This window comes from Uranotaenia lowii, chromosome 1 (assembly GCF_029784155.1).
Source record: "Uranotaenia lowii strain MFRU-FL chromosome 1, ASM2978415v1, whole genome shotgun sequence".
NCBI lineage: Eukaryota > Metazoa > Arthropoda > Insecta > Diptera > Culicidae > Uranotaenia > Uranotaenia lowii.
The window spans coordinates 105,581,364-105,606,033 of record NC_073691.1 but is presented as its reverse complement, the minus strand read 5'-3'; the positions used below and the strand labels follow the sequence as shown (position 1 = coordinate 105,606,033).

Genomic DNA, 24,670 nt, shown 5'->3' with positions numbered 1-24,670 from the left:
GCTCAAAAGAAATGCAATATGTCATCAGTTGACTGAAATATAATCAAACAAATTTTCTTGTTTTTGAGGGGGTGATCCCAAACTTTTGGCCGGTAGCGTATATGGTCAGCAAATTCTAATTCAACGCTGTACCTCAACAAAAGTTATTTGATGAAATTCGGTCCAGTTCAGTGCAATTCAGTTACAGCAGTTTTAGTTTGGCGAACCGACTTTTTTCAGTTTTAAGCTATTAAATGAATAATAAATTCTTTTATTGAAAAAACACCCCCACGGAGTGGAAAAATTTGAGAATTCGGAAGTACACCTACTATGAAAAGTTTATAGTTTTGATACAAAATCCAGCGTTTGCGAGTATTTCGTAACGGTTTTTTGCCGCTTGAGGGGGGGGGGGGTGATCACCCCGATCACCCCCCCCCCATAGGACCGCGCCTGAGTCAACAAAAGTTGCGAAACTATGCGATAACAGCAAAATGTTTTAGTGAAACTTTAATTGCGTTTTTCTCGCTTTGCCTTTTTGTAACATGTGACAATCATGCTTCCAACGGCAGTATAACTGACGACAATTCAATGAGCATCCCAGCTTTACAAAATAGGAAGCTATTGCTGTATGCAATTTTTAAGATTAATTATGCCTAATGAGTCATTCGTACTCCCGTGCACACGATTTTACTTGACATATACCGTATTTTTTTCACCTGGAGGCAAACCAGAGGCAACCTAGGTTTGCTCTAACTGCTGTCATCGTGCTCATTTATTGCTCTAGAGGCAACCTAGGTTCGCTCGAAAAACGGACGGAGTTGCCCTGAGAAGAAAGTCAGTTTTGCGAGAAGTTCACCAATACTCTCAAAATTGTTGTCAAAACAATAAACAGCTGTTTGTGGCTGAAAGCAAAACAGTTGAAATAATTAATGGAAAAATGATCATGGTCGCGATTTTGATCCTCTCAGCCAAGCAAAATCGTACTATCTGCTGTCCAGTGCAATCCGGACACGAAAAAAGGCAATCCGGGTGTGAAGAACCGAGTGAAGAAATCCAGAAGGGAGAAGAAAATGACAGCTGCATGTAAACATTGCACTAGTTTTCACGCAAACCTAGGTATGGAATAACTCGAAACCCGAAAGTCGTGTTTTTTATTCGGACGGTCCCAGAGCTAAATCCGGAATAAAAAAAAATACGCCAATAGTTTCTTTTTTTCGGTTTTTAATAGAGTAGAAGTAGAGTAGGGAGAATGTAAGTCGTGGATTTATCGCAGTGCATCTGGCACGTCAGCATCAACTTTCGATCGACGTTCGATGCTTCAATATATATTTATCTCTTATTTCGCATCGGTCCCTCTCGCTCGCACGCGGTATCCTCGCGTCAAGCGCTCAACGGCCTCCAGTGTTTGGGCGAGCGTCTCGGCAGCCAGAAAAGCAACCATCAGGCAGAGTTGCATAACGACTTATAGTGTCGATAGTTATCAGAGGTTTTGACTGATAAGCGCGAATTTTACAGCTAATTGTTGTGATACGTAGTTTAAAAGGCCGCGTCGTACACAACAATACCTAAAACTTTATTAACTTGGATTAAAAACGTGGATATAAAAATAGCGTGTCGATACTCTGGCGGACAATTATATATGAGTGCTATGCTATAGCTTCTTATTCTCACTTCCGTTTTAGGAGCATCAGGCTTCTGGCAGTCCGTCAGTCGATGAGCCCCACTGATGATGATGGTTGATGATTGTGTCGTAGGGTGGGCCTCCTCCCAACATCTCCCCTTTAATAAAACTGGTACGGTGCATACTAGACCGCTGCAGGCTTTGTATAGGAAATCTGAAATTTATAAGTTATCACAACTCCCATACCATTTTTTGACGGAATTTTCACACACAAAAATCTCCGTAAAGTTTGGAAGCGATACATTGAGTCCTGATTTAGCGCAACGAGTTTTAATTTTGTATGGAGAATTACATGGGGAATCAATTTTTTTTATTCAAAAATCGCTACAGATTTACAGAAACATCGGAAAAATAAAGAAAAGGCTGAATACTATTCCTCGACTTAATCTCTACAAATGATGTGAAGGTACTATGATGCTTAGTTGTAACACAACAAAGATATTTGGAATTTAGAAAAGATTTATTAAAAACTCAGACGAGTTTACTTCACTCATGGCATCGCTGGCTGAAAACTTGCATGCAAGTTATTCCTTCCCAGATCGAAGAAACGGTCCCGAATCGGCCCGAAATCGGTCAGAAATTAGTCCAAAGTCAGTCCGTTTAACATGTGAAGATTTATAATGTTGAATTCTTCATAAACTAGTTTAGTAACTTTACTTTACACTATGGTGGTATTATTAAGAGAAAAAGCACCATTATTACAGTGAAAAAAATCATAACTTATATAATTTTCAATCGATTTCGGTAAAAAACCTCTTGAATCATTTGTTTTCACTGATTCACAGAATCCACAGGAAATGAATTTTTTTCAAATGTTAAAATCAGGTCCAAAACCACAATTAAAGTTGATTTTTTCTAACAAAAAAATGCGTTATTTATCGTGTTTTCTATCATTAATTCACAAATACTGTGTGTATTGTGTTAAATTTACCCAAAAATGAAGTTCAGATGATCAATTGCAAATTTAACACTAAACATACCGACATTTTTTATATACCTATTCATACCGCGAGCAGTCATATCTTTTCCGCTAAAACTCTCTTGTTTCTTTACCGATTTCTACAAAGTTTAAAGTTTTGGAAAGCTCGTAATGTGACTCAAATACGGTTATTCAAAGTTGAAGAAAAAAAAACGGAAAACAGGCTTCGGGAAAAAAGGCTAGAAATCAGTTATTAACTACTCGAAAAAAAAATTCACTTAGTGCCTGAGAACGCTGAAGTTAGAAGCTATATGTTACATATATGGAAATATTTTTTGAAAATCTCTTAAGATCACGGCCACTAAAAATGTAAAAAACCAACCAACCGCCAAAGCTGTTCTCGTTACAGTAGAAAATTCTTGTAAAGTGAACTGGAAATTTGACGTAATTGACATTTTGGCATCTTTAGATTTCTAAAACACAGAATTTTTGACGACTTTTCAAAGGTAGCTGTTTCTTTTTTTGCTTTTTATCAATCTGCCTTTTCTGAGACTATTCTAGCACCTAGATTTGGCTTTGCACTGGAGCGCAGCGTTCTCAGGCAATAAGTGAAATTCTTTCCGAGTACTTAATAACTGATTTATAGCCTTTTTCCGAAGCCTGTTTTTCTAATTTTTTTTCTTTGACTTTGAATAACTTTGAGAAAAATAATTGTAGCTAAATTTTGTTTGAAAATCGTATTTGAGTCACATTACGAGTTTCCAAAACTATAAACTTTGTAGAAATCGGTCGAGAAACAAGAGAGTTTTAGGGGAAAGTGTTTGCCGTCATTTGACCGCTCGCGGTATGCAAAGGTATACCACATGCGTTACTTAATCTTATTTTTCAACTTGGTTGTGAATTTCGGGATCGTTTCACCACATCTATCACCATGTATCTCCAATAATCTCAAAAAGTTTGTATCTTACTTTCTACATAGTGCTGCAGTTTTTTTCTATCTGCGTTACCCGATTAAAAACGCCTTTGTGTATGCCACGCATTAGCTTGTATTCAAGAATTCATCTAGGAATATTGCATGCAAGTTCAGGTTTCCAGTGCTGCTGACAGTTTTGACTGTTGATCTACTATGAATGATTTTTTTTTTACAAATTGCTTTAACTTTTTTCTGGTAGCATCTAGCTGAAAGTAACCTTAGTAAAAATTGAAGTTTAAGAATACAGTAACCCATTGAAGAAGTTATTTTTTGCATAAAACCCAAAATCGCTTCCCTAGCGATTTTAATCTCAAAAAAAAACTTTCCCCATACTAATTTCCATACAAATTTAAAACCCGTTGCGCTAATTCAGGGATGAACCAAATCATCTTATATTTAACAGAGATGATTGGAGAGCTAAAAGGAATCGAAAAAACACATGGGAGCAAAAAGTCAGTTTTTGCAGCGGTCTAGTGCATACCTCATGGGTGCTCTTCTTACGCGAGAAGAGAGGCGAGGCTGCACTTGTTCTGGTTGAGAAGTAGCGTTTTGGGGAATTGTAGAACGACGACGACGTACACCTGATGACTGAACAGCTGACAGTGATCCATTTCCGGTTGGCTAGTTGATTCTCGGAAATAAACCTTTTTCCGGCGCAGGTGTTGTGGATTCGGTTTCAGCTCGATTCATTCCGCAGGAACCCAACAGAATGTCAAGTGGTAGGCGAACTGAATCCGAAGATTGTTGCTGGTCGGGCTGGTCTGGAGAGTTTCGCTTACGAAGTTGGTTGCAGTGTGAGCGCACTAGATTCTGGCCATTCGTCAGCCAGACGTTGTATAAGACATGGCCAACACGCTCGATGACTCGGCCAGCTTCCCAGGTCCAGGCATTGTTTCGATGTTGTTTTGCCCAAACCAAGTGCCCGGCATCGTAGTTGATCGACTTCGTACCATGCTTCCGATTAAATTGAGCCTCCTGTGCAGAATGGTTGGACTGTGTTGGTGGTGCAGAAGATTTTAACAAGTCCAGTGCGGTACGCAGCTTCCTGCCTACCAACAGCTCTGCAGGCGATTTACCAGAAGGCGCGCTTCGACACGGGGTAGAGCGGTAACACAGGAGGAAGGTGTCGATAGCTTCACGAAGGGCCTCTCCCCCCGTTGTTATTTTCTTCATTCCTCGCTTGAATGTATCGACGAACCGTTCGGCGAGCCCATTCGACTGTGGGTGGTATGGTGGAGTACGCAGGTGCAAAATGCCATTGGACTCACAGTAGCGTTCAAAGCATTCACTAGTAAACTGGGTTCCGTTGTCGGTCACTAGTGTTTCCGGCATACCATGCCGGGCGAAGATTTCTCGAAACATGTTGAGTGTCGCAGCGGTAGAGATTCGTTTCGCCGAGATAACCTCGGGCCACTTGCTGTACGAATCTACCACGATTAAGAAAAAAAATCCATCGACGGGGCCAGCAAAGTCAGCATGAATGCGCTGCCACGGTCGCTCAGCTGCTGGCCAACTTTGCAGATTCGTTTTGATGTTGGTTTTTGCTGCTTTAGAGCACTCGATGCAAGCCTTGACTCGTTGTGCTATTTGATCGTCGATCCCTGGCCAATAAACATAGTTTCTGGCGACTGACCTCATTCGCTCGATACCAGGGTGCCCCTTGTGTAGCAGTTGAAGTACTTTAGGTTGCAGCTTGGTTGGAATCACTAGACGCTCTCCGTACATAAGACATTGCCCAACGTTGGAAAGACTTACTCGACGTTGTACAAATGGTTGTAATTTGGAGCAAATGTCAGATGTATTCGATGGCCATCCTTGCTGCACAAACTTGTAAACCTCCTGCAAAATTTCGTCGCATCGTGTTTCTCGCTGCACTACCTTGAATGTGATTGGAAGAAATTCTAGAAATTTCTTGACGATTTCATTCATACAATCTTCCAACTCGATGGGTGCAATCACGTGGCCGAGTGTGCTTGTTAATCAGCCTGGAGAGAATATCGGCATACCCGAAGCTGTATTGATGTACGTGATGCTGAAATCATACAAGAGTAAGGTTAGTGCCCACCGTTATAGCCGATTCGCCGTGTACGTAGGAATGCCTTTGTTTGAAGATGGACAGAAGTGGTTTGTGGTCGGTTTCCAAGGTGAACCGTCTTGCGAAGATCATCCGGTGGAAACGGGTAACGGCGAAAACTAAGGCAAGGCCTTCTTTTTCGATTTGGCTATAGTTGGATTCTGCTGGGGTGAGACTGCGACAAGCGTGACAAATTGCCTTGACATGACCATCAGGCAATTTGTGTGCGATTCGGGCTCCTATACCGTAATGCGATGCATTCGCCGACACGATTATTTCCAGGTCTGGATTGTAGTGCATGAGTGCCAGCGGGGATTGAAGAATTTCCCGGAACCGGTTAAACGCTTGTTGACATTCATGGGACCATTCCCACGGCATTCCGGCTTTCAACAGTGTGGGTTCAGGATGCCCCTAAGGAATAATCCGCAAATAGATTACTCACTTACCTACGAGAATCACTTCACCTCTGCAACGGCGCGTTTCCTTTTGTGAGCTCTATCGGACAACGGTTGAGACTTCACGTGACACTACATGCGGCACGGTGCGTGTTCGGTTGCTAACTGGAGGTTCGCCGAATGCGCGTATGAATACGACGGCAAGGCGAATGATGACGACATGCATATGCATATATGATTCCTCGTGTGTGTGAGTAGGATGCATGTAATGCTTCACGCACATAATGACATATCATCATTCAATGATCGATTGATGTCATCATCAATAGGAAGGTACATTGGCAATTTACCAATTTCCAAGGGGCTATTAGAGGGCACATTCTGCAAATGCAGATATTAAACTTGGATTCTTACAGAACGGTATATCGGTACTCCACCCAAATAAAAACAAAAGAACATAAAAATCAATTTACTATAATTTTTTTATATGTTGTTCTGTGACTTTATTGATAAATTTTTCAACAGCAAAATTAGAAAGGGATTTAGAACAAATCTGTCTGTTTTGATAAAACCGAAATTACAAAGCATTCATATCTTACATGCGTTCAGAATGCTTAAGCGTTCTTCCGGATGGTGACTGAAACGTCAGTTAAACGCAAATAACTTTAAGATTATCTTATTTATATAAAAAAATCATTTCATAACGTTTTCAAATGTTTTTCGATTTTTTTCTGCGTATTCAGCACAGGGGTGCTAGGTGGTTTCGTCAAAAATCAGGACAACCGTAAAAAATCTATCAGGTTAGTGATGTTTAATCTTCTCCTAACCAAAACATTTTGTCGCTATTACAGGTTCTTTTGTAGAACTTGCAAACGGAAACATTTTTAGTGTTCTTCAGGGTCCGTTTATCGTCGTGCTCCACTTCGAACTTCAGCAACTAAGCAGAGCGATTGTAGTCAAGTCAAAGCGCGCACGGTCCACCAAGAGCTGAAGGAAGTCGCAGAGCAATACTGATACGACGAAGTTGAAGTCATCCCGTCAGGATTCGAAATTACAATAGGCCAGCGTTCAAACAGCAAAACTTCAAACACGGAGGCCAAGGCAATCACGAACAAGAAGACGTCGAGTCGCCTAGAAATCATCTTCGAAAGTGCAGCTCCCTCGACAGCACATTCAATCCGGAACAACTTAGGTCGGTCAAGCAGCTGCCGGCTCAAAACGACTTACACAAATCTATTCGAAACATCATCCGTCTTGGCGGTCCACTAATGATAACTCGCACGGAACTGAAGTGGAAAAGAATGCCAGCTGGTATTCCTTCGCAACGACTTATGGATTCCTCCGCAGAACGAAAAAAAAACTCCAATATACACAATGCTAGAAACATACATCTCCGTTCCCCAATCACTACATGGAGGGCAAAACGTGAGGCAACGATGTCACGACCAGCACCTGCTCTTGCAGATCCGGGGAAATTTTGTTCGAAACCCATTCGTGGAGAAATACCATCCCGAGCAGACTTTGATGCCCAAATTGATAGCAAACTAAGACCATTATAAGGTGTCAACAGCATACTGATAGCATATTTTGCTGCTTAATTTTGTGTGAGAGCAAATTTTGGCATTAGTAAGGTATCATATATTTTTATGTGACAGCAAGATGAGACCATATTTAGGTATTAACAGCAAAATCGAAGCAAAACTTGGTATAGAATTGATTTCATAGCAAAACTAGGCATAAAGGAAGTGTCATTTTTTTTAAATACAAACTCCAGACCATCCATATCATTGCATAAACCTGCCATTCGTTTTACCAAGAAACTGAGTTATGAGGAATACTGACCAATTTTTTATGCATTTCTAATTTAGGTCTGCTGTATATTGGTCGATTCGATACGGTTAGATCTGCTTCACCTGGTCTTATAAAATACGTTTGTCAAACATGACGTGAATCAGAGATGCCAGGTGGTTTGATCAAAAATCATTACACCACGAAGAAAAAAAATCAATATTTTTCAGGCCACCACAAGATTGATAGACATAATATTTATGAAGCTCTGTTGCATAAATATAGATGCAACAAAGATACTGTACACGATTTAACTTTTTCAACTGTAGCGAGCTAAATCATGGCTGGCTTATTTCAACGAAATTGACTATTTGGATTCCATCTACCGAAGATTATCACCCGCATTAAATTGTCCATCTATTTTATTATATTTGTAAGATCTTTTCATTATTCAACTTATTTTTGCGAACCATTGAATTGTCCATGAATTGTCCATTCAGTACATTTTAAGGACCATTTTTCAAAAATCAGGATAACTCAGTTCTTTTTGCAAAATAAGGACGGTCTCTCGAAAATCAGGACCAAGAAGCATTAAAAAAGGTGATCTGAAGTTGGTGAAAAGAAGACGAGGGTTGGATGTGGTGAAGGGGGAACCGAATTTTTAACAGCTGGCAGGCCAAAACAAGTTTAATAGATGTAGTTGAATTGCTGCATTGTGTAAGTCATAGTGCGAACGTTACTGTCCCCGACGTTTTCTTTGCATCAATTTATACACTACCTGTTCTAAATGTTGTACAATGTTTCGGCAAGCTGTCAAACTTTTTATTTATATGCCTGAACCTGCAATTTGACAGTTCAGATAACGTTGTCCCCCTTGTCCAAAACATATTGATCTGGACAAATCCCGAAAAATCAGGACAGCTGGCACCTCTGCATTGAAAGTAAACAAACTACATAATCAAAACAATCAGTTCCTTTCATTCGCAGTCGGTTCTTTCAAATTTTAATTTTTTTTTTTTTTTTTTTTTATTTACAAAAGGTTTTATTAGGCATTTTACTTATAAAGTTTTTATGTGCCGGGAGTATTTTTCCTAACTTTGGGTTAGTAAGAGGGGGGCCGTAATCGTCGCGGCTACTCAACTGTTAATTTAACTATGTATAGGAAAGGAAAGGGGATTAACTGGGGTCACTTCCAAGAACAGTTTCCGTTAGGGTCCGGTGGTGGCTTCCTGTAGCTGTGGTTTCGATAGCTACCTCAGGGTTTTCGACTTCCTGGCCAGCCTTCTTTGTGGTGTTGTAGGACCCGTCGGATGAAAGTTTGTTCTAATAAATAGACGAAAAGAGCATTAGATAGAGTACAGACAGAGGGGAAGAGGACTAAACGACCAGTTCAGACATTTTAAGATATTTGTATATAGGGTACAAATATTCAAGATCTAAGTTTGCCAAGATGTCTCGAATTGGAACACCAGGTAGTTTACTTCGGGCCCTAAGGGTATCCAGTAGCCAAGCCCTCGATCGATCAAACCGTTCACACGTCCACACAACATGATCAATGTCGTGGTAGCCATCCCCACAAACACAAACATTGCTTGTAACTAGTTGTATACGAAACAAATGCGCGTCAAGCCGGCAGTGATTTGACATGAGCCGAGAAACCACGCGAATGAAATCGCGACTCATGTTAAAATGCTTAAACCATGCCTTCGTCGGAACCTTAGGGATAATCGTATGGAGCCAACGTCCCTTTGTGCCATTGTCCCAGCTAGACTGCCAAGCGTTAATCGCTAAAGTGCGAGGTATTGAAAAATATTCATTGTAAGTTATTATTCTCTCAAAGATTTCACCTTGTAACGCGCCCACCTTAGCCAATGAGTCCGCATTCTCATTGCCTTGAATAAGACAATGAGACGGGATCCAAGCTAAGGTAATCCTGTACGAATTTTCGATCAAAGCGCCCAATATCCCTGAAATTTCCAGCAAAAAATGGGAAGAGCGCTTCATCAGTTTCATCGATTGAATCGCCTCAACGGAGCTGAGACTATCCGAATAGATGAAATAGTGGTCTACGGGCAGAGTACGAATGTGTTCCAAGGTACAATAAATTGCGGCTAGTTCGGCAACGTAAACGGAGCATGGCTCTTGAAGCTTGAAAGAAGCTTCAAAGCGCTCATTATACACTGCGAAACCAGTCGCGCCGTCGATTCTAGAACCATCAGTAAAGAACATTTTTGTAGGGTCAATTTCACGTACTTTTGATGCAAAGATTGAAGGAATGACGTTGGGTCGGACGTGATCTGGAATTCCACGGATGTCAACGGTCATGGACAGATCGAATTTTATTAAGGAACTACTGATCGGGTAAAAGTGACTCGTGTCCGAATTTAACAAAGAAGGGTTTATTTCTAACTGACTAAAAGTTTTATAATTGTTTACATATTTTACTTGCGAATTAATATTCATAAGCCTTTCCAAATTTTCTATCACCAAAGGATTCATAGTAACACTTCGAATTAGGAAACGTAGCGATAAATCGAAGAACCGATTTTTCAACGGCATTACTCCCGCCAGTACTTCGAGACACATCGTATGTGTCGACTGCATACAACCCATGGCAATACGCAAACAACGATACTGTATTCGTTCTAGTTTAATCAAGTGGGTATCCGCGGCGGACCCAAAGCAAAAGCTTCCGTATTCTATGACCGACAGTATCGTTGTTTGGTATAACCTGATGAGGTCCTGTGGATGAGCACCCCACCAGGTTCCAGTAATCGTTCGAAGAAAATTTATTCTCTTTTGGCATTTTTGTGTCAAGTACCTAATATGTTTTCCCCAGAGGCATTTAGAGTCGAACCAGACACCCAAATATTTAAAACTAAGAGATTGAGTTAGAGTTCTACCCATCATAAGGAGCTCTATTTGAGGAGGGGAATGCTTCCTTGAAAAAACTACTAACTCGGTTTTACTAGGCGAAAACTCGATGCCTAGGTTCCTGGCCCAATGTGATAAATTATTTAGAGTTTCTTGTAACGGAGGTTTAATTTGAGTGCCTTTTTTACCTGTGATATGAACAACACAGTCATCCGCAAGCTGTCTTAGCGTGCAATTTTGTGCCATACAAGCATCGATCTCTCGGACATAAAAGTTGTATAGCAGGGGGCTTAAACATGAGCCTTGGGGTAGACCCATGTAACTAATTCGTTCAACTTTGGTTTCTCCATGACTAAAATGCATGATTTTTTCAGACAACAGGTTATAAAGAAAATTATTCAAAATTGGTGAAAGTCCGCAAGAGTTAAGTTGACTAGATAGCACTTCTATGGACACCGAATCGAATGCCCCTTTGATGTCCAGAAATACTGCCCCCATCTGCTCTTTTTGGGCAAACGCCAATTGAATGTCTGATGAAAGTAATGCTAGACAGTCGTTCGTACCCTTGCCTCTACGAAATCCATATTGTGTACTTGACAAGAGATTGTTTGATTCAACCCATTTATCCAGCCGAAAGAGAATCATTTTTTCGAGCAGTTTCCGGAGACACGAGAGCATTGCGATCGGCCTATACGAATTGTAATCAGAAACTGGTTTTCCCGGTTTTTGGATGGCGATAACTTTCACCTGTCTCCATTCATGCGGCACAATGTTCATCTCTAAACACTTATTGAATAAATTCAACAAGCGTTTTTTAGCGGTATCTGGCAGATTCTTCAACAAGTTGAATTTGATTCTGTCCAGTCCGGGAGCTGAATTGTTACATGACCAGAGCGCAAGTGAAAGTTCGACCATCGAGAATTGATCCTCCGTTTCGGAACTATTCTCTGTATCCCGATAGTTTTTCTGAGCTGGTACTGCGTCCGGACAGACCTTTTTCGCGAACTGTGTCAGCCAACGACTCGAGCTTTCTTCACTTTCGTTCGAAGGTGTGTAATTTCGCATGTTTTGAGCTGTTTTCCAAAGCGTGTGCAGAGACGTTTCTCGAGATAACCCATCCACGAATCGCCTCCAGTACCCACGTTTCTTGCCCCTGATCAAGTTCTTAAACTTGCGTTCCAAGGACAAGTAACGTTGGAACTTCTCTGGCAATCCAGTTCTGCGAAACTCAACAAACGCCTTGCACTTTTCTCCTCGCGCACGTGAGCAGTCTCCATCCCACCATGGAGTGGGAGGTCGTTTTTGTATCGTCGAATTGTCATTCCGTCTGACCTGTGCCCCGATTGCACAGTCCACAATTGTTCCGGACATAAAACTGTACTCTGCCTCCGGAGGCAGTTCTTCCGTTGAGTCGATGGCTTCAATGACACCTGATGCATACTTTTTCCAATCTATATTCTTTGTGAGGTCATAAGGAATATTGATCTCTTCAGGTGGACTACGACCACTGGTGATAGAAATATTGATAGGCAGATGATCGCTTCCCTGAGGGTCTTGGATTACCTTCCACGTACAATCCAAGCTCAGAGAGGAAGAAGCTAAAGAAAGGTCTAAAATACTATGCTGTGATTGGGATCCATTAATTCGAGTCACTTCCCCATTGTTTAAGACAGTCATGTTGAAGTCGTCGCACAGCTCATAAATAATGTTAGCACGATCATCATCACGTGAGCTACCCCAGCCCACGCCATGGGAGTTGAAATCTCCCAGAACTAACCGGGGTTCTGGGAGAAGTGAAATAATATTCGCCAATTGGTTCCGGCTCACGCTTGAATTTGGCGGAATATATACCGAGGCTAGGCAAAGGTCTTGGCCTTTAATTCTAGCTTGGCAACTGACGACTTCAATACCCGGAGATGGTTGTAATGGAATACGATAGAAAGAGTGGCATTTCTTGATCCCCAAAAGAACGCCACCCCCTCTTTGCCCATCTCGATCCAGGCGAATAATATTGTGGCTATGGAAGTTGAAATCAGTGTTTGGAGAGAGCCAAGTTTCGCATAAGGCGAACACATCACAATTCAAATTGTGTACCAATACTTTAAAGGAGTCTAATTTTGGTAAAATACTTCTGCAGTTCCATTGCAATACAGAAACAATTTCTCTTACCTCAGTGGACGAGTTATTCATCAAAAGAAATTGCTTCTGCGATGAGGGTCATAGTACAAGCTTTCTTTTTCAAGACTTCTCTCAAAAGAGGTACAAACATATTAATCATAGTCCTCCAACCTGCTGGTACACTGAAAAAGTCCAAGATGAACGAAACAATTTCCGAAAATTTCATCTTACCATCAGACGAAAAGCTGGGCAAACTGTTCGACGATGGATCAGATGCAGTTTCTCTGGGAATTGTTACATCCTTGTTAGTTACTGATGGTCCTGAATTCTGAAGGGAAGTCTGGGGTTTTGACTTCCTCGAAAGTGGGGGGAAGTCCTTCGGGGAGGGATTTAAACCCGGAGGTTTCTGAATAGGAGGGGTAGAATTACTATTCCCACTTTGAGGATTTTTGGTTTTATTAACTTTGCTGGCAGCTGATCGGGGTTGTGTGTTAGTTGTGCGTTTCCTTTTTGGAGCCTGTGAAACATTTTTTTTAACAAATGGCCCAGCTGATGTTCCTTCACATGGATCCTCCCCTTCGGATTCATAGTCGCTTAGAAGGCCAAACTGGTTCTCTGAGACGATTGGCAAAGACTTCATCAGCATGTCTCTATATGATTTTTTAGAGCGAGTTTTCAAAGAAGTCTTGATTTTTTCCCGGCGCGATATGTACTTCGGACACGCCGAGAGAGCATGAGATTCCTCGCCTGTGCAATACAAACACTTGCTTACTGCTTGTATTTCACACGAAGCTTCCGCATGCTTCTCCCCGCACTTAGAGCAGCGTGCCTGATTGCAACAGTAAGCGGCCGTATGATCCAACTGCTTGCAATTCTGGCAGAACATGACCGAAGGCACATAAAGTCTCACAGGTAGACGAACCTTCCCGATCGCAACGTAATCAGGAAGTGCAGTGCCGGAAAAGGTAACGCGATAGGAGTTCGACAGGGAAAATGTTCGTTCTTCCCCCTCGCCTGATGCTGATTTCAACTGACGCGCGTCCAGCACCTTGACCGTGGGAAGACCAGGGTCTTTGAATCGGCCAACCCCAGAATTCACAAGATCATCGACGGTCAAACCCTCTTCGGTTACCACTCCGTCGATTTCCACGTCACGAGCGGGAACGTATACGCGGTATTCGATCGTAAACTTCGGGTCACAAGCAATGGCATTTGCTTCCTTCAGGCTACCAACAACAATGCGCATCTTGTGCGGTCTCATCGGCTGGTAGCTGATTACGGAAGGGTAAGATCTGTCGAGGTCTCGGGCGATGGAAATCACATTAGGTGATTTCCCGTTCATTTTGGACCGGATATAAACTACCCAGGGCCCCGTCGATTCAGGTTGGTAAACCCGACGGCGAGGGGGCGGTTTAGGCAGCTCGTTAACTTCTTGAGGGGCTGGTGATGGTGGGGAATTGCCAAACACAAAGGGAACTTGAGGGTAAGGGGTCTGTGGGAGGGGGGAAGGAGTATCTTCCGTGTCCGAGAGGTACATCGGTTGAATGATGATATTTTGGGAAGACTGTTGTTCCAAAAGATATTCTTCGGAGAGATCGTCCTCTCTAAAAGGAGGATGCATGCCTTCCTCGTCGCCGTCATCCGTTAGTCGGTTGCTTTCCGACATAACGGGCAAGAGTGGAGAGTCAAAACCTTTATCAAAAAAAACTCAAACAAAATTTTGTTTAAGAAAAAAGGATAAAAAAAATTAATATAAAATATAGTAAGAACAAAAGAAAAGGAAAATATAAATAAAAGATATAAATAAAACCAAAAAGAAAAAAAAACTTTTTTGGAAAAAAGTATAAAAACCAAAAAAAATATTTCGAGCCACCCTAGTTGGTCGAACCACTCTAACACAACTGTTTCGAACGAACAACGTGGTTTCCTATCGGTCTATTATGACGATTGACCTTGATGGCTGGCAATCGTATACAACAGCGGGGCCTTTTGTTTTCGGCTGATGATGGTCTTCTGCGATGCCGCGCACAAAACTTTATCACTTTCGGGTATATCGGATAACAGAGTGCCCTAACGGAACACACATCCGGATGATCAGGGCAAAATTCTTCACACACTATGCTATTTACGGAACACTAGCAGGAGCAACGAAACACTACCGCTTGTGGCGAGTGATGTGGAACGAATGCAAATTTTAATAAAGTAACCTGTTTTAAATTTAGTTCAATTTATTTAAATTTTAGGAAGTTTAGTCCTTAATTCTGCCAGAAAAACAGTGCCGAACATTAGTTCAAACGATGTGGCTAATGGAAATGCCCAGCTGGCTGCAACAAAAAAGGAAGTTGTTGCATTTACTTTGTGGTGAGATTCTCCTACCATCAACGATCCTTGGCCTTGCCACAAGATCTAGCATTTTAAACTTTAACCAGTTAAATAAGTTCCTTAAGTTTAGCTGCAACTTGAAGAAGAAGCCAATTGTGTTACAAATATTAATTTACCTGTAACTGTGAAGTAACAGCATATTCATAGCTTACCAAAACCAACTATATTTGCGTCATAGATTGATCCACAATACATTCTCCAATGCCATGTAATCAATAGAAATAGTCTCTTGATCAGAAAAGTAGAGAAATTACAAGCATTCCTTGGGGTGAGTCAAAACATATGCGTAAATTTTTCACACGTTGTGTTTTAAACGCCTGCATGTATGCAATGCATTTAAATTTTTAATGTTCTTGTAAGGCTGCATCTAACCATGGGCGCTTATTCATTACAGAACAAAGTGTTTTTCTTTTAAACTTTCTGTCCGAAAATTCCACCCCAAACTCAATGAAAGAAAATTTTGCTATCATGCCTAGAGAATCATTTTTTTTCTATTTTGCTTGACGTAAAATGGTAAAGAGCAAAACAAAGAGCAGAAATTCCAAACCTTATTAGCAAAATTATGCCAAACTCTGCGTAAACTGAGAACTTAACTTCACCTCATTTTTCAAAGTATTTGAGAGCATAACGATGTTAAATTTTGCTTTCATAGTAAAATATGTGAGACCTTATATTGGTATCATTGTGCTCTCCAAGCTCTCGGAAAATAAGGTGTAGTTAGGGTCTCAGTTTTAACAAAATTTGGTATCACTTTGCTAACCAAGTATGAAAATTTGTGCTCTCATTTTTGCTGTGTACCACCTTATGTCAAGCAAAATGAGAGCAAATTTGGCTTTCAGGGCGTGATAGCAAAATTTGCTATAATTTTGCCATAAAAGTCTGCTCGGGTACACAGTAAAAGTGAAAGCAAAATTTCCGTGCTTGGTTAGCTACGTGACGCCAAATTTTGCTTAATCTGAGATCTTAAGTACACCTCATTTTTCAAAAGATTCGACAGCATAATGACGTCAAATTTTGCTATCAATGAAATATATGTGATACCTTATATTGGCATTATTGTGCTCTCCAAGCTCTCAGAAAACGAGGTGTAACTAAGGTGTCAATTTTAGCAAAATTTGGTATCACTTTGCTAACCAAGTATGAAAATTTTTGCTCTCATTTTTGCTGTGTACCACCTTATGTCAAGCAAAATGAGAGCAAATTCAACCCTCAGGGCGTGATAGCAAAATTTGCTATAATTTTGCCATAAAAGTCTGCTCGGGATTTTATTTTACAAAAATTTGATGCGTAACACATTCTGATCTCTGCACCTCAATTTAGGCCCACCATCAGCCTCAAGTGGCTGGCGCAAGTATGACCATTTTCGACTAAAACAAATGTTATCATGATATCTTCATCACCAACTTCAAACCAGATACGTGTGGAAATTTGTTATTATTTGTTTTCAAAAGCTCATCGGAAAGAAATTAACATTTTAAAGTCCACCCCGTTGATCAGTCAGCTTCAGGATGACTATTGGCACCAGCTCATGAAGGCATGTAACGCTTGCGTTATGAAAGCTCAAAGCACTCTACCAGAGCTCGCTCGTACCTTTGGTAATTCAACATGAGAAGAGGAAAATCTTGGTTAACTTTTTATTCCATAAACAGATAGCAACTACAAGATGCATTCGATATGTCTGAATATTAACATTAGCCATGTGCGAAAATCGAAGTCCTTTTGAAACTGGTAGGTCCGAAGCATCTTATCAAACTCTAACAAATTCATTTACTTTTCATGAATAGAATCACAGTCCTATAAAATATTAGCGTGAACTCTTTCAAGTCCCGTTCAGCTCACTTTTGGAAATTTATTCGCTTATAACAATCGTTGTAATATGCTTCGCTCTCGTTTGATAGTTTGATTCATATTCCAAAATCATGCCTCGGCGTCATCCGTTTTTAGTTGTTTTAATTATCAACTCCTTTTTAATTTTTGTATTTTAAAACTTTTTGTTTCTAAACTATCCCGTCAAACGTCAGAATGTAAAACTAATCGTTAAGCTACACTAGGCATAAGACTAGGTGGTTTGGTCGTTGCTAGCTGCTATAGAAATTCACAAGAAGTATATTTATGGCTTCAGCAAATATATGAGCGATCAAATCCTTGTGTGGGGTGCTTCATTATCTTCAACAGTGAGATACATATTTTGACCGCTGTCTGCGTCACGCCTTATATTGTTCCAGTCAGGCAACTTTCCCATCAACTCAGTCGGAGGTTTGTATCGTGCCAAGAGCTCGATTATCAATGAAATTTACCTACATCGCGTCCAGCATTTGTGAGACAAGTTTGTCAAATAAGTTCAAATAATCAAATTTGGGCATTTGAGGCAACTTTAAACTTAACCTAGGCGGAAGTTTGTAGCGCACCATAAAACTAGTCATCAAGACTATTTTGAATCCTCTAAGCGGCAATCTACGTCCTGTCTAGTTACTAATTACCAACTAAATACCTTTACTGAAGAAAGTCAGCATCGTCTCAGATATTTGAGCCAACATCAAGCCAGGCGGAAATTTTTATTGCTCGCAATAACGAATCATCAAACTAGACATTTCTGAATCATCTAGGCCAGTGGTTTTCAAAGTAGTCCCTACCGCCCCCTTGAGGGCGTTGAGAGCTTCCTAGGGGGCGGTGAGCTCAATTTTGGAATTTGGGGGGCGTTAGAAGGGCTCAAAGGGGCGGTGAGGTCATAGTTCACATTTTCCCAAATCTCGAAACAACGTAGATTTGAAATATTAACGATAAAGTTCGATGCGAAACAATGAGTAACAGATCTAAACATCAGGTTCAAGAATTTCAATTTCAAGTGCTTATTCTTTATAATCCATTCAAAAAATCAATTGTGCCATTTGCCACGGATAAAATTTTAATGCAATTGTAAATCACTAACGTTGGCGAAATTGGGGTTTATGAAACTTAAAGTCTGCTTCATTTAATATTGGAACAAATTCTTTTGCTCATTGTGGCGCTCCTAGTGGACGGATTTGGAAACTTTTTTCACCCACGTGTCGGGAAATTCATTACCTTTCACCATGTATTTATGGCATAACACCAAACGATAGCATTTTGTAAACAACCGCCATGGAAGCCGAACGGAGAGATCAAATTGTGCACAGTTTTCTTGAAAATCCTTTGTTGTCGGCATCGAAGCTAGCTAAACAGCTTAAAATGCCCAGAAATACCGTATGGCGTGTTATCAAGCAGTACAAGGAAACATTGACGACGGCTCGGAAGCCGCATTCGAAGCGTCGGAGTGGAACTGTCGACCGGAAACTGCGTGGGAAAGTCATCAAGGCCGTCAAGAGGAATCCCAATCTTATAGACCGCGATTTGGCCAATAAGTTCCAGGCCGCTCACAGTACGGTGCGACGAATTCGTCTCCGGGAAGGAATAAGGTCATTCCGAGCCAGCAAACAGCCAAATCGGACGCTGAAGCAGAACAATGTGGCCAGAATCCGTGCTCGAAAGCTGTACGACCAAGTGCTGACCAAGTTCGACGGATGTATTCTGATGGACGATGAGACCTACGTGAAGGCGGACTTTGGGCAAATCCCAGGTCAAAAATTTTATTTGGCGACGGCTCGGGGGATGTACCTGCAAAATTTAAGTTCGTGTTTGCGGATAAATTCGCCCGCAAGTACATGATTTGGCAGGGGATATGCAGTTGTGGACAGAAAACCAAAGTCTTTCTCACTGACAAGACAATGTCATCAGAAGTCTACAAAAAAGAGTGCCTACAGAAACGGATTCTGCCGTTTATTCGTGCCCACGACCGTCCAGTAATGTTTTGGCCGGACCTCGCAAGCTGCCATTACAGCAAAACGGTTATGGAATGGTACGCAACGAACGGGGTCAGCGTAATACCGAAGGACCTCAACCCCCCAAAATGCCCCCAGTTCCGGCCGATAGAGAAATACTGGGCAATCACGAAGCGGAGGCTTAAGGCAAAGGGAAAACTTGTTAGGAACATGACTCAAATGAAGAACTGGTGGAATCAAATCGCCAAAACGGTGGACGAAAAGGGTGTGCGCCGCCTAATGTGCCGTATTACGGGAAAAGAACGAGAATTTCTTCGAAACAGCAATGAATTTTTTTTTAAATATTTTTTTATGAAAGAGTAAAGAAAATGCTACATTTGTATGAAAAACAAATTATGAATTCGTTAATAAATGACTGAATTACACGCAATTGTTTGTGTTCCAATATTAAATGAAGCAGACTTTATAAGTACATTAAAGCTAATTTCGATAAAACATGCGTTTAAGTTATTTATTATGTTTGTTCATTTTCCATTTCGAAAATTTGCATTTCTCTTTCGAACGAAATAGTTTGTTTTAAATCTGAAAAATCACGAAATATAGTTTGAAGTTGTAAGCGTTGCTAGTCTGTCGAGGATGTTGCAGTGATCTTGCTGTAGATTGGTTAAATAATGTTGCAGTGGTGTTCGTGGGGGTTAAGGGTTTCTCCTTGGCGAAGTAGTTCACCCAGCCACCCTAACCCGGCGAACGACTTGGCGAAAAAGTTCGTTCGGCAACCCACCACCAGAGGGCCACCAAGAGATGCGAGCCGCTAAGGTCGAGCGAAGAGGCGAAATCTACAATCGGGCGAAATATACGAGCAAAAAACGAGGGCAACGATCGGGGATGGTTCAAGGCCGGTCAAGAATGAAATGACCAAGGCATTTGCCGATAGTTCACGAACGCATTCAGATCAAGCACCAAAAGATCTTTTGAAGTGTCCCGTTTTTTAAAGACACGACCATTTAAACACTACATTTAAAAGCCAAATTGTAGTATTATCACAATATTGGTCAAACTTGTGGACCTGTGAAAGTGGTTAGCTGAAAAGGATACTCAGCTGACGGAACATCAGGTAACCATCCGCCATTTTGTTCGTTGCCCCAAAAATCGTCCCCTAATTTGCCCTGAACATCAACAGGACCCCGCTGTTCCGAGTTTAAAGGCCATTCAAACGCAACTTGAGAGGGACGTGCAATAAGCTCTACACCGTCGACCGACAACCGTTACGCCGTCGGTTTGACCTACACCGGTACCTGGTTCAGCACCCAAGGTGGGGCCAGGTACGCCATTGAAATTCGCCACTTCGCTTACCTTCGAAGCCACAACCGTGCCCGGTTCAGCACCCAAGGTGGGGCCGGGTACATTCAGCGAGAACCTGTCGACCTCCCAGCGGTCATCAACGAACCCGAGCTTGACGCCGAAGGAGGAAGGAGGAGTACGTTCCCACAACGTTCTCGCAGCGCAGTATAAAGGTTAGATAGATAGCAATAAGAAAGTGGGGGTGGAACTGCAAATATTTTATAAAGGGTACTAACTAATTAGCCTAGGAGTTTTACCTTAGTCTTCCCGAACTTCCCTGCAACATAGTGTTGAATGGTAAGCGTGCCGACCCTAGGGATCGTTAGGGGTTCACAGCACTTTCTACCGATTGGCTAACAGCCAGTCTTACACTTTGGCGCCCAACTAAAACTGCCTTACCGTCACTAGTTGTAGGGGTTCCACCGGGATCCGTTGCAGAATTCTCTGGGAAAACATCCAGGCTTCCTTTAAATGATTTTTGCAGTAATTGGTTGAATTGCAAAACTCTCAACCGCTTTTGAAATTTTCCATATTAAACAGAGGGGTTCTGAAGTTCAAATGAACGTTGAAAGCACGATTGCTTAAAATTTTAATCGGAGTGAAGTTGAATTAAGTATTTGTTTAAAAATTGGAGCAGTTTTTATCTGTATGGTGTGATGATTTGGTGTGACGATCTGTGATACTAATAGTAAAACAACCAAAAATTAAAATAATTTATTTGGCCTAGAATAATTTAAAATTACACTTTTAACATGTTCTAATTCAGTGGATGTTCTTATAATTTAGCACTTTTAAAATATTTATTTTGATTTTAATTTATTATTGATCGTTTTGTGGTGTTCATGCAATTTTAATTTTATCATATCGACTTTATGTTTATTAGCTTCTGTCGTTCTAATTAAGATTTCTTTTCGTGTTCTCGTAGATTATTTTATTTTTGAATCGTCCTCAAGATGGAATCGCAGTTAAGAGAACAGTATTTTTCTATAAATCCAGCACATCTTTCTGATCACGAACTCGATCACGAATTGCGTATCCGCCGCATAAATGTGTCCGGAAAAGGGCGCGGCAGTAAGGAACGCTCATTACGAGAATGGTTGAAAGCTGAAAAAGAAAATGAAATCGTTGATTATGAAATTGTATGGGAAAAAGTAGAAGACGAAGTTAATGAATGTGGAGTTCAGTTAGATGAAATTAGAAATGCATTGAAAGGAAAAAAGGCTAAGAAAATTCCTGACCGTTTATATAAGACCAGACTTTTGCATATTTATTTCAGGATGGAACGATTAAAAGTGCATGCTGTGAACGAAGATGACGTTAACAGCATTGGTATCATTGCTGTTGAGTGCACCAAACTTCTCAACATGTTCTTTTCAATCGTTTCTCCCATTCAAGAAATTAGACAAGCTGAATTAAGCTTAATAAATGAAAGCATGCAACCTGCCATTGAGAATCAAAATATGAATGAACAAGAAGATGATGAAGAAGTTATCAATGAGCGTGACGAGTTTATCGATCGGGTTACGAACGCGAGTGAAGAACACGAACAGGCCGACTTTGAAAACAACTCTTTCGACGCAGATCGGAAAAACACGTTAGGTTTATTAGACGAGAAGGATAAAGCCATAATCAAGCTCGTAGGCGAAAATAATAAACTAAAAACTACGCTTAGCCAACTGCTTGAGCGCATCTCGGCATTAGAAAATTCACTCGAGAAGAATAAGCCTGCAGCGTATGCAACCATAAAAAAATCGAGCAGTTCGGTAGGTTCGGTAACTAACACCATTGCGAAACCTAGAAATTTCGAAGAATGGTTGAAGGTAAAAGGTGCTTCTAATTCGAGTTTAGTCGAGAAAGTTAAACCTACAGTGACGCACGAAAGTGTTGAGAATATGTCGGTAATAAATTCACGTCGCGATCGCTTCCCCATTCATAAATGGACGGTTCGATATGATGGGATGGATAATGGTAGAAGAATCAATGAATTCTTGAAAGAAATTGAATTCAATGCTATGTCTGACCTACCTACCTACCTAAGGGTCCAGCGCCGATTGACCGGCGCATAGGGCTGAGATAAAAGATCTCCACTGCTGGCGATCCGGAGCCAGCGTCTTCACTTGCTGCCAGCCAAGGTTCTCGTCAACTGTGCGGATTTCAGCGGCTAGACTTCGCCGCCACGAGCTTTTGGGCCTGCCTCTTCTTCGATGCCCATCTGGATTCCAGTCAAGCGCCTCTCTGCAAATCTCGTTTTCATCTCTTCGCAGCATGTGCCCAATCCATCTCCACTTACGTTCCCGAATCTCGATTTCTAGCGCCTTTTGATGACACCGGCGATGAAGTTCAACGTTTGAGATCCAGTTGCCAGGCCACCAAGCGCTGATGATGTTCCGCAGGCACCGATTCACAAAAACTTGCAGTTTTCGCGTCGTCACCGCATATGTGCACCAAGTCTCACACCCGTACAGCAATACGGATTTGACGTTTGAGTTGAAGATTCGGATCTTAGTTCGTAGAGAGATCTGGCGTGACCGCCAGATGTTTCGGAGACTCGCAAACGCAAATCGGGCTTTTCTGATCCGGGTTTCGATGTCCTTCTTGGTACCACCATCAGGCGTAATCTGGCTACCAAGATACTGGAAGCACTCCACTGTCTCAACCTGTTGTCCAGCTACCACGAAATTGGAACAATTTTCTGTATTGATTTCCATCGACTTGGTCTTTCCGACATTGATTTTGAGACCTGCTGCCTTGGAGCTTTCGGTGAGGTCGTCGAGTTTGCTCTGTATGTCTTGTTGTGTTTGGGCGAGCAAAACAATATCGTCTGCCAGGTCAAGGTCGTTCAGTTGCTCCATGGTTGAAGGATTCCACGGCAATCCTCGGTTTGGTCTACAGTCAATCGATCCAGTCAAGATCTCATCCATTACGATGAGAAAAAGCAGCGGTGACAAAATACATCCTTGTCTCACTCCAGCAGTTACCGGGATTGGTTCGGACAAGACACCGTCGTGCAAGACCTTGCACGAAAATGCCTCGTACTGTGCTTCGATGAGATGGACTAGTTTCTCTGGGACCCCTCGTCGTCTAAGAGCAGCCCAGATGTTTTCGTGGTTCAGTCGGTCAAATGCTTTTTCGAAATCAACGAACACCAGCAGAAGAGAGTCCTGGAATTCGTTGATTTGTTCCAGTATTATTCGTAGCGTTGTGATGTGGTCCACACATGATCGTCCGGATCGGAATCCAGCTTGTTGCCGTCGGAGTGTAGCGTCGATTTTCTCCTGGATCCTGTTCAGGATCACTTTGCAGAGTACTTTAAGGGTTGTACAGATCAAAGTTATGCCACGCCAGTTACCGCACTCTGTTAGGTCTCCTTTCTTTGGGACCTTTACGAGGATACCCTGCATCCAGTCGGCCGGGAATGTTGCAGTATCCCAAATGTCAGCGAAAAGACGGTGCAACATTTGTGCTGACAAGGCATGGTCGGCTTTGAGCATTTCAGCAGGAATGCAATCGATTCCAGGCGCTTTGTTGGATTTCATGTCCTTGATTGCCGCTTCTATTTCAGCCAGCGTGGGCGCTTCCGAGTTGACGCCATTAATGCGACTTACTGTGGGCGCCTCGAGCTGCGGGTTCTGTTGGCCATTGCTATTTGTAACTCGGAAAAGTTGATCAAAATGCTCAGTCCAACGCTTGAGCTGATCTGTTCGATCTGTCAGCAGCTGACCTGCTCGGTTTTTCAGCGGCATTCTTGCATTAGTCCTTGCACCACCGTGCTAGGTCTGAGGGTTTTTCAAAAGCTGAATTGTTTGCGTCTGCGCACCACCTTTTCACGCGTAAGGCTCGGTCCTGGTTCATGGAGATTAGCGGCTCCAATGAATTAGGTTCATGGGACAATCTCGTGAAGGAACTCAAAAGCGAGTTTATGCCGGTAGACATGGACTACCAATACGAGAGGTTAGTCAACGCGCGAAGACAAGGGCCGCGCGAAAAGTTTCAAGACTTTTACCTTGATGTTGTCCGTATTTTTCGTTGTATGTCCGAACCGTGGGATGACCGTCGTAAATTTGAAACCTTGTTCCGTAACACCAGAGAAGTTTGCAGAACTGCGATGTTAGCTGCCGGAATAAACTCGATCGCTAAAATGAGAGAGTTCGGTAAGCAATTTGATGCAATAAATTGGTACATTTATGCCAGAAAAGAAAATCGATTTTCGGGGAGAGCGAATGCGCAAATCGAAGAACTTAACTTTCAAAGAAATTGGTCTGAAAACACAAACAAAAATGAGCAACGTTTTAAGAAAAATAATAATACTTATTCAAAAAATTACAACAACAATTATAAATCAATTCAAA

At 41.7% G+C, this 24,670-nt stretch overlaps 1 protein-coding gene across 1 annotated transcript; it reads right to left on the bottom strand.

Annotated features, from left to right (window-relative positions):
• Positions 1–4,173: 4,173 nt before the first annotated feature.
• On the bottom strand, positions 4,174–14,467 carry LOC129737752 (uncharacterized protein K02A2.6-like). Its single transcript, XM_055728914.1, has 3 exons — positions 14,165–14,467; positions 5,597–6,037; positions 4,174–5,430 (listed from the first exon to the last, which is right to left on the bottom strand). Exons 1-3 carry the CDS (start codon positions 14,465–14,467, stop codon positions 4,174–4,176), a joined length of 2,001 nt encoding a protein of 666 aa, XP_055584889.1.
• Between the last annotated feature and the right edge of the window lie 10,203 nt (positions 14,468–24,670).

Bases quoted from the DNA above. Each gene is read 5' to 3' on its own strand.
- LOC129737752 (XM_055728914.1), bottom strand. From the start codon at position 14,467: ATGTCGGAAAGCAACCGACTAACGGATGACGGCGACGAGGAAGGCATG. The intron at 6,038-14,164 runs GTAGTTTATATC...ATTATTCCTTAG, and splicing joins CTGAATCGACGGGGCCCTGG to GGGCATCCTGAACCCACACT. The intron at 5,431-5,596 runs GTATGATTTCAG...ATCACATTCAAG, and splicing joins TGGGCACTAACCTTACTCTT to GTAGTGCAGCGAGAAACACG.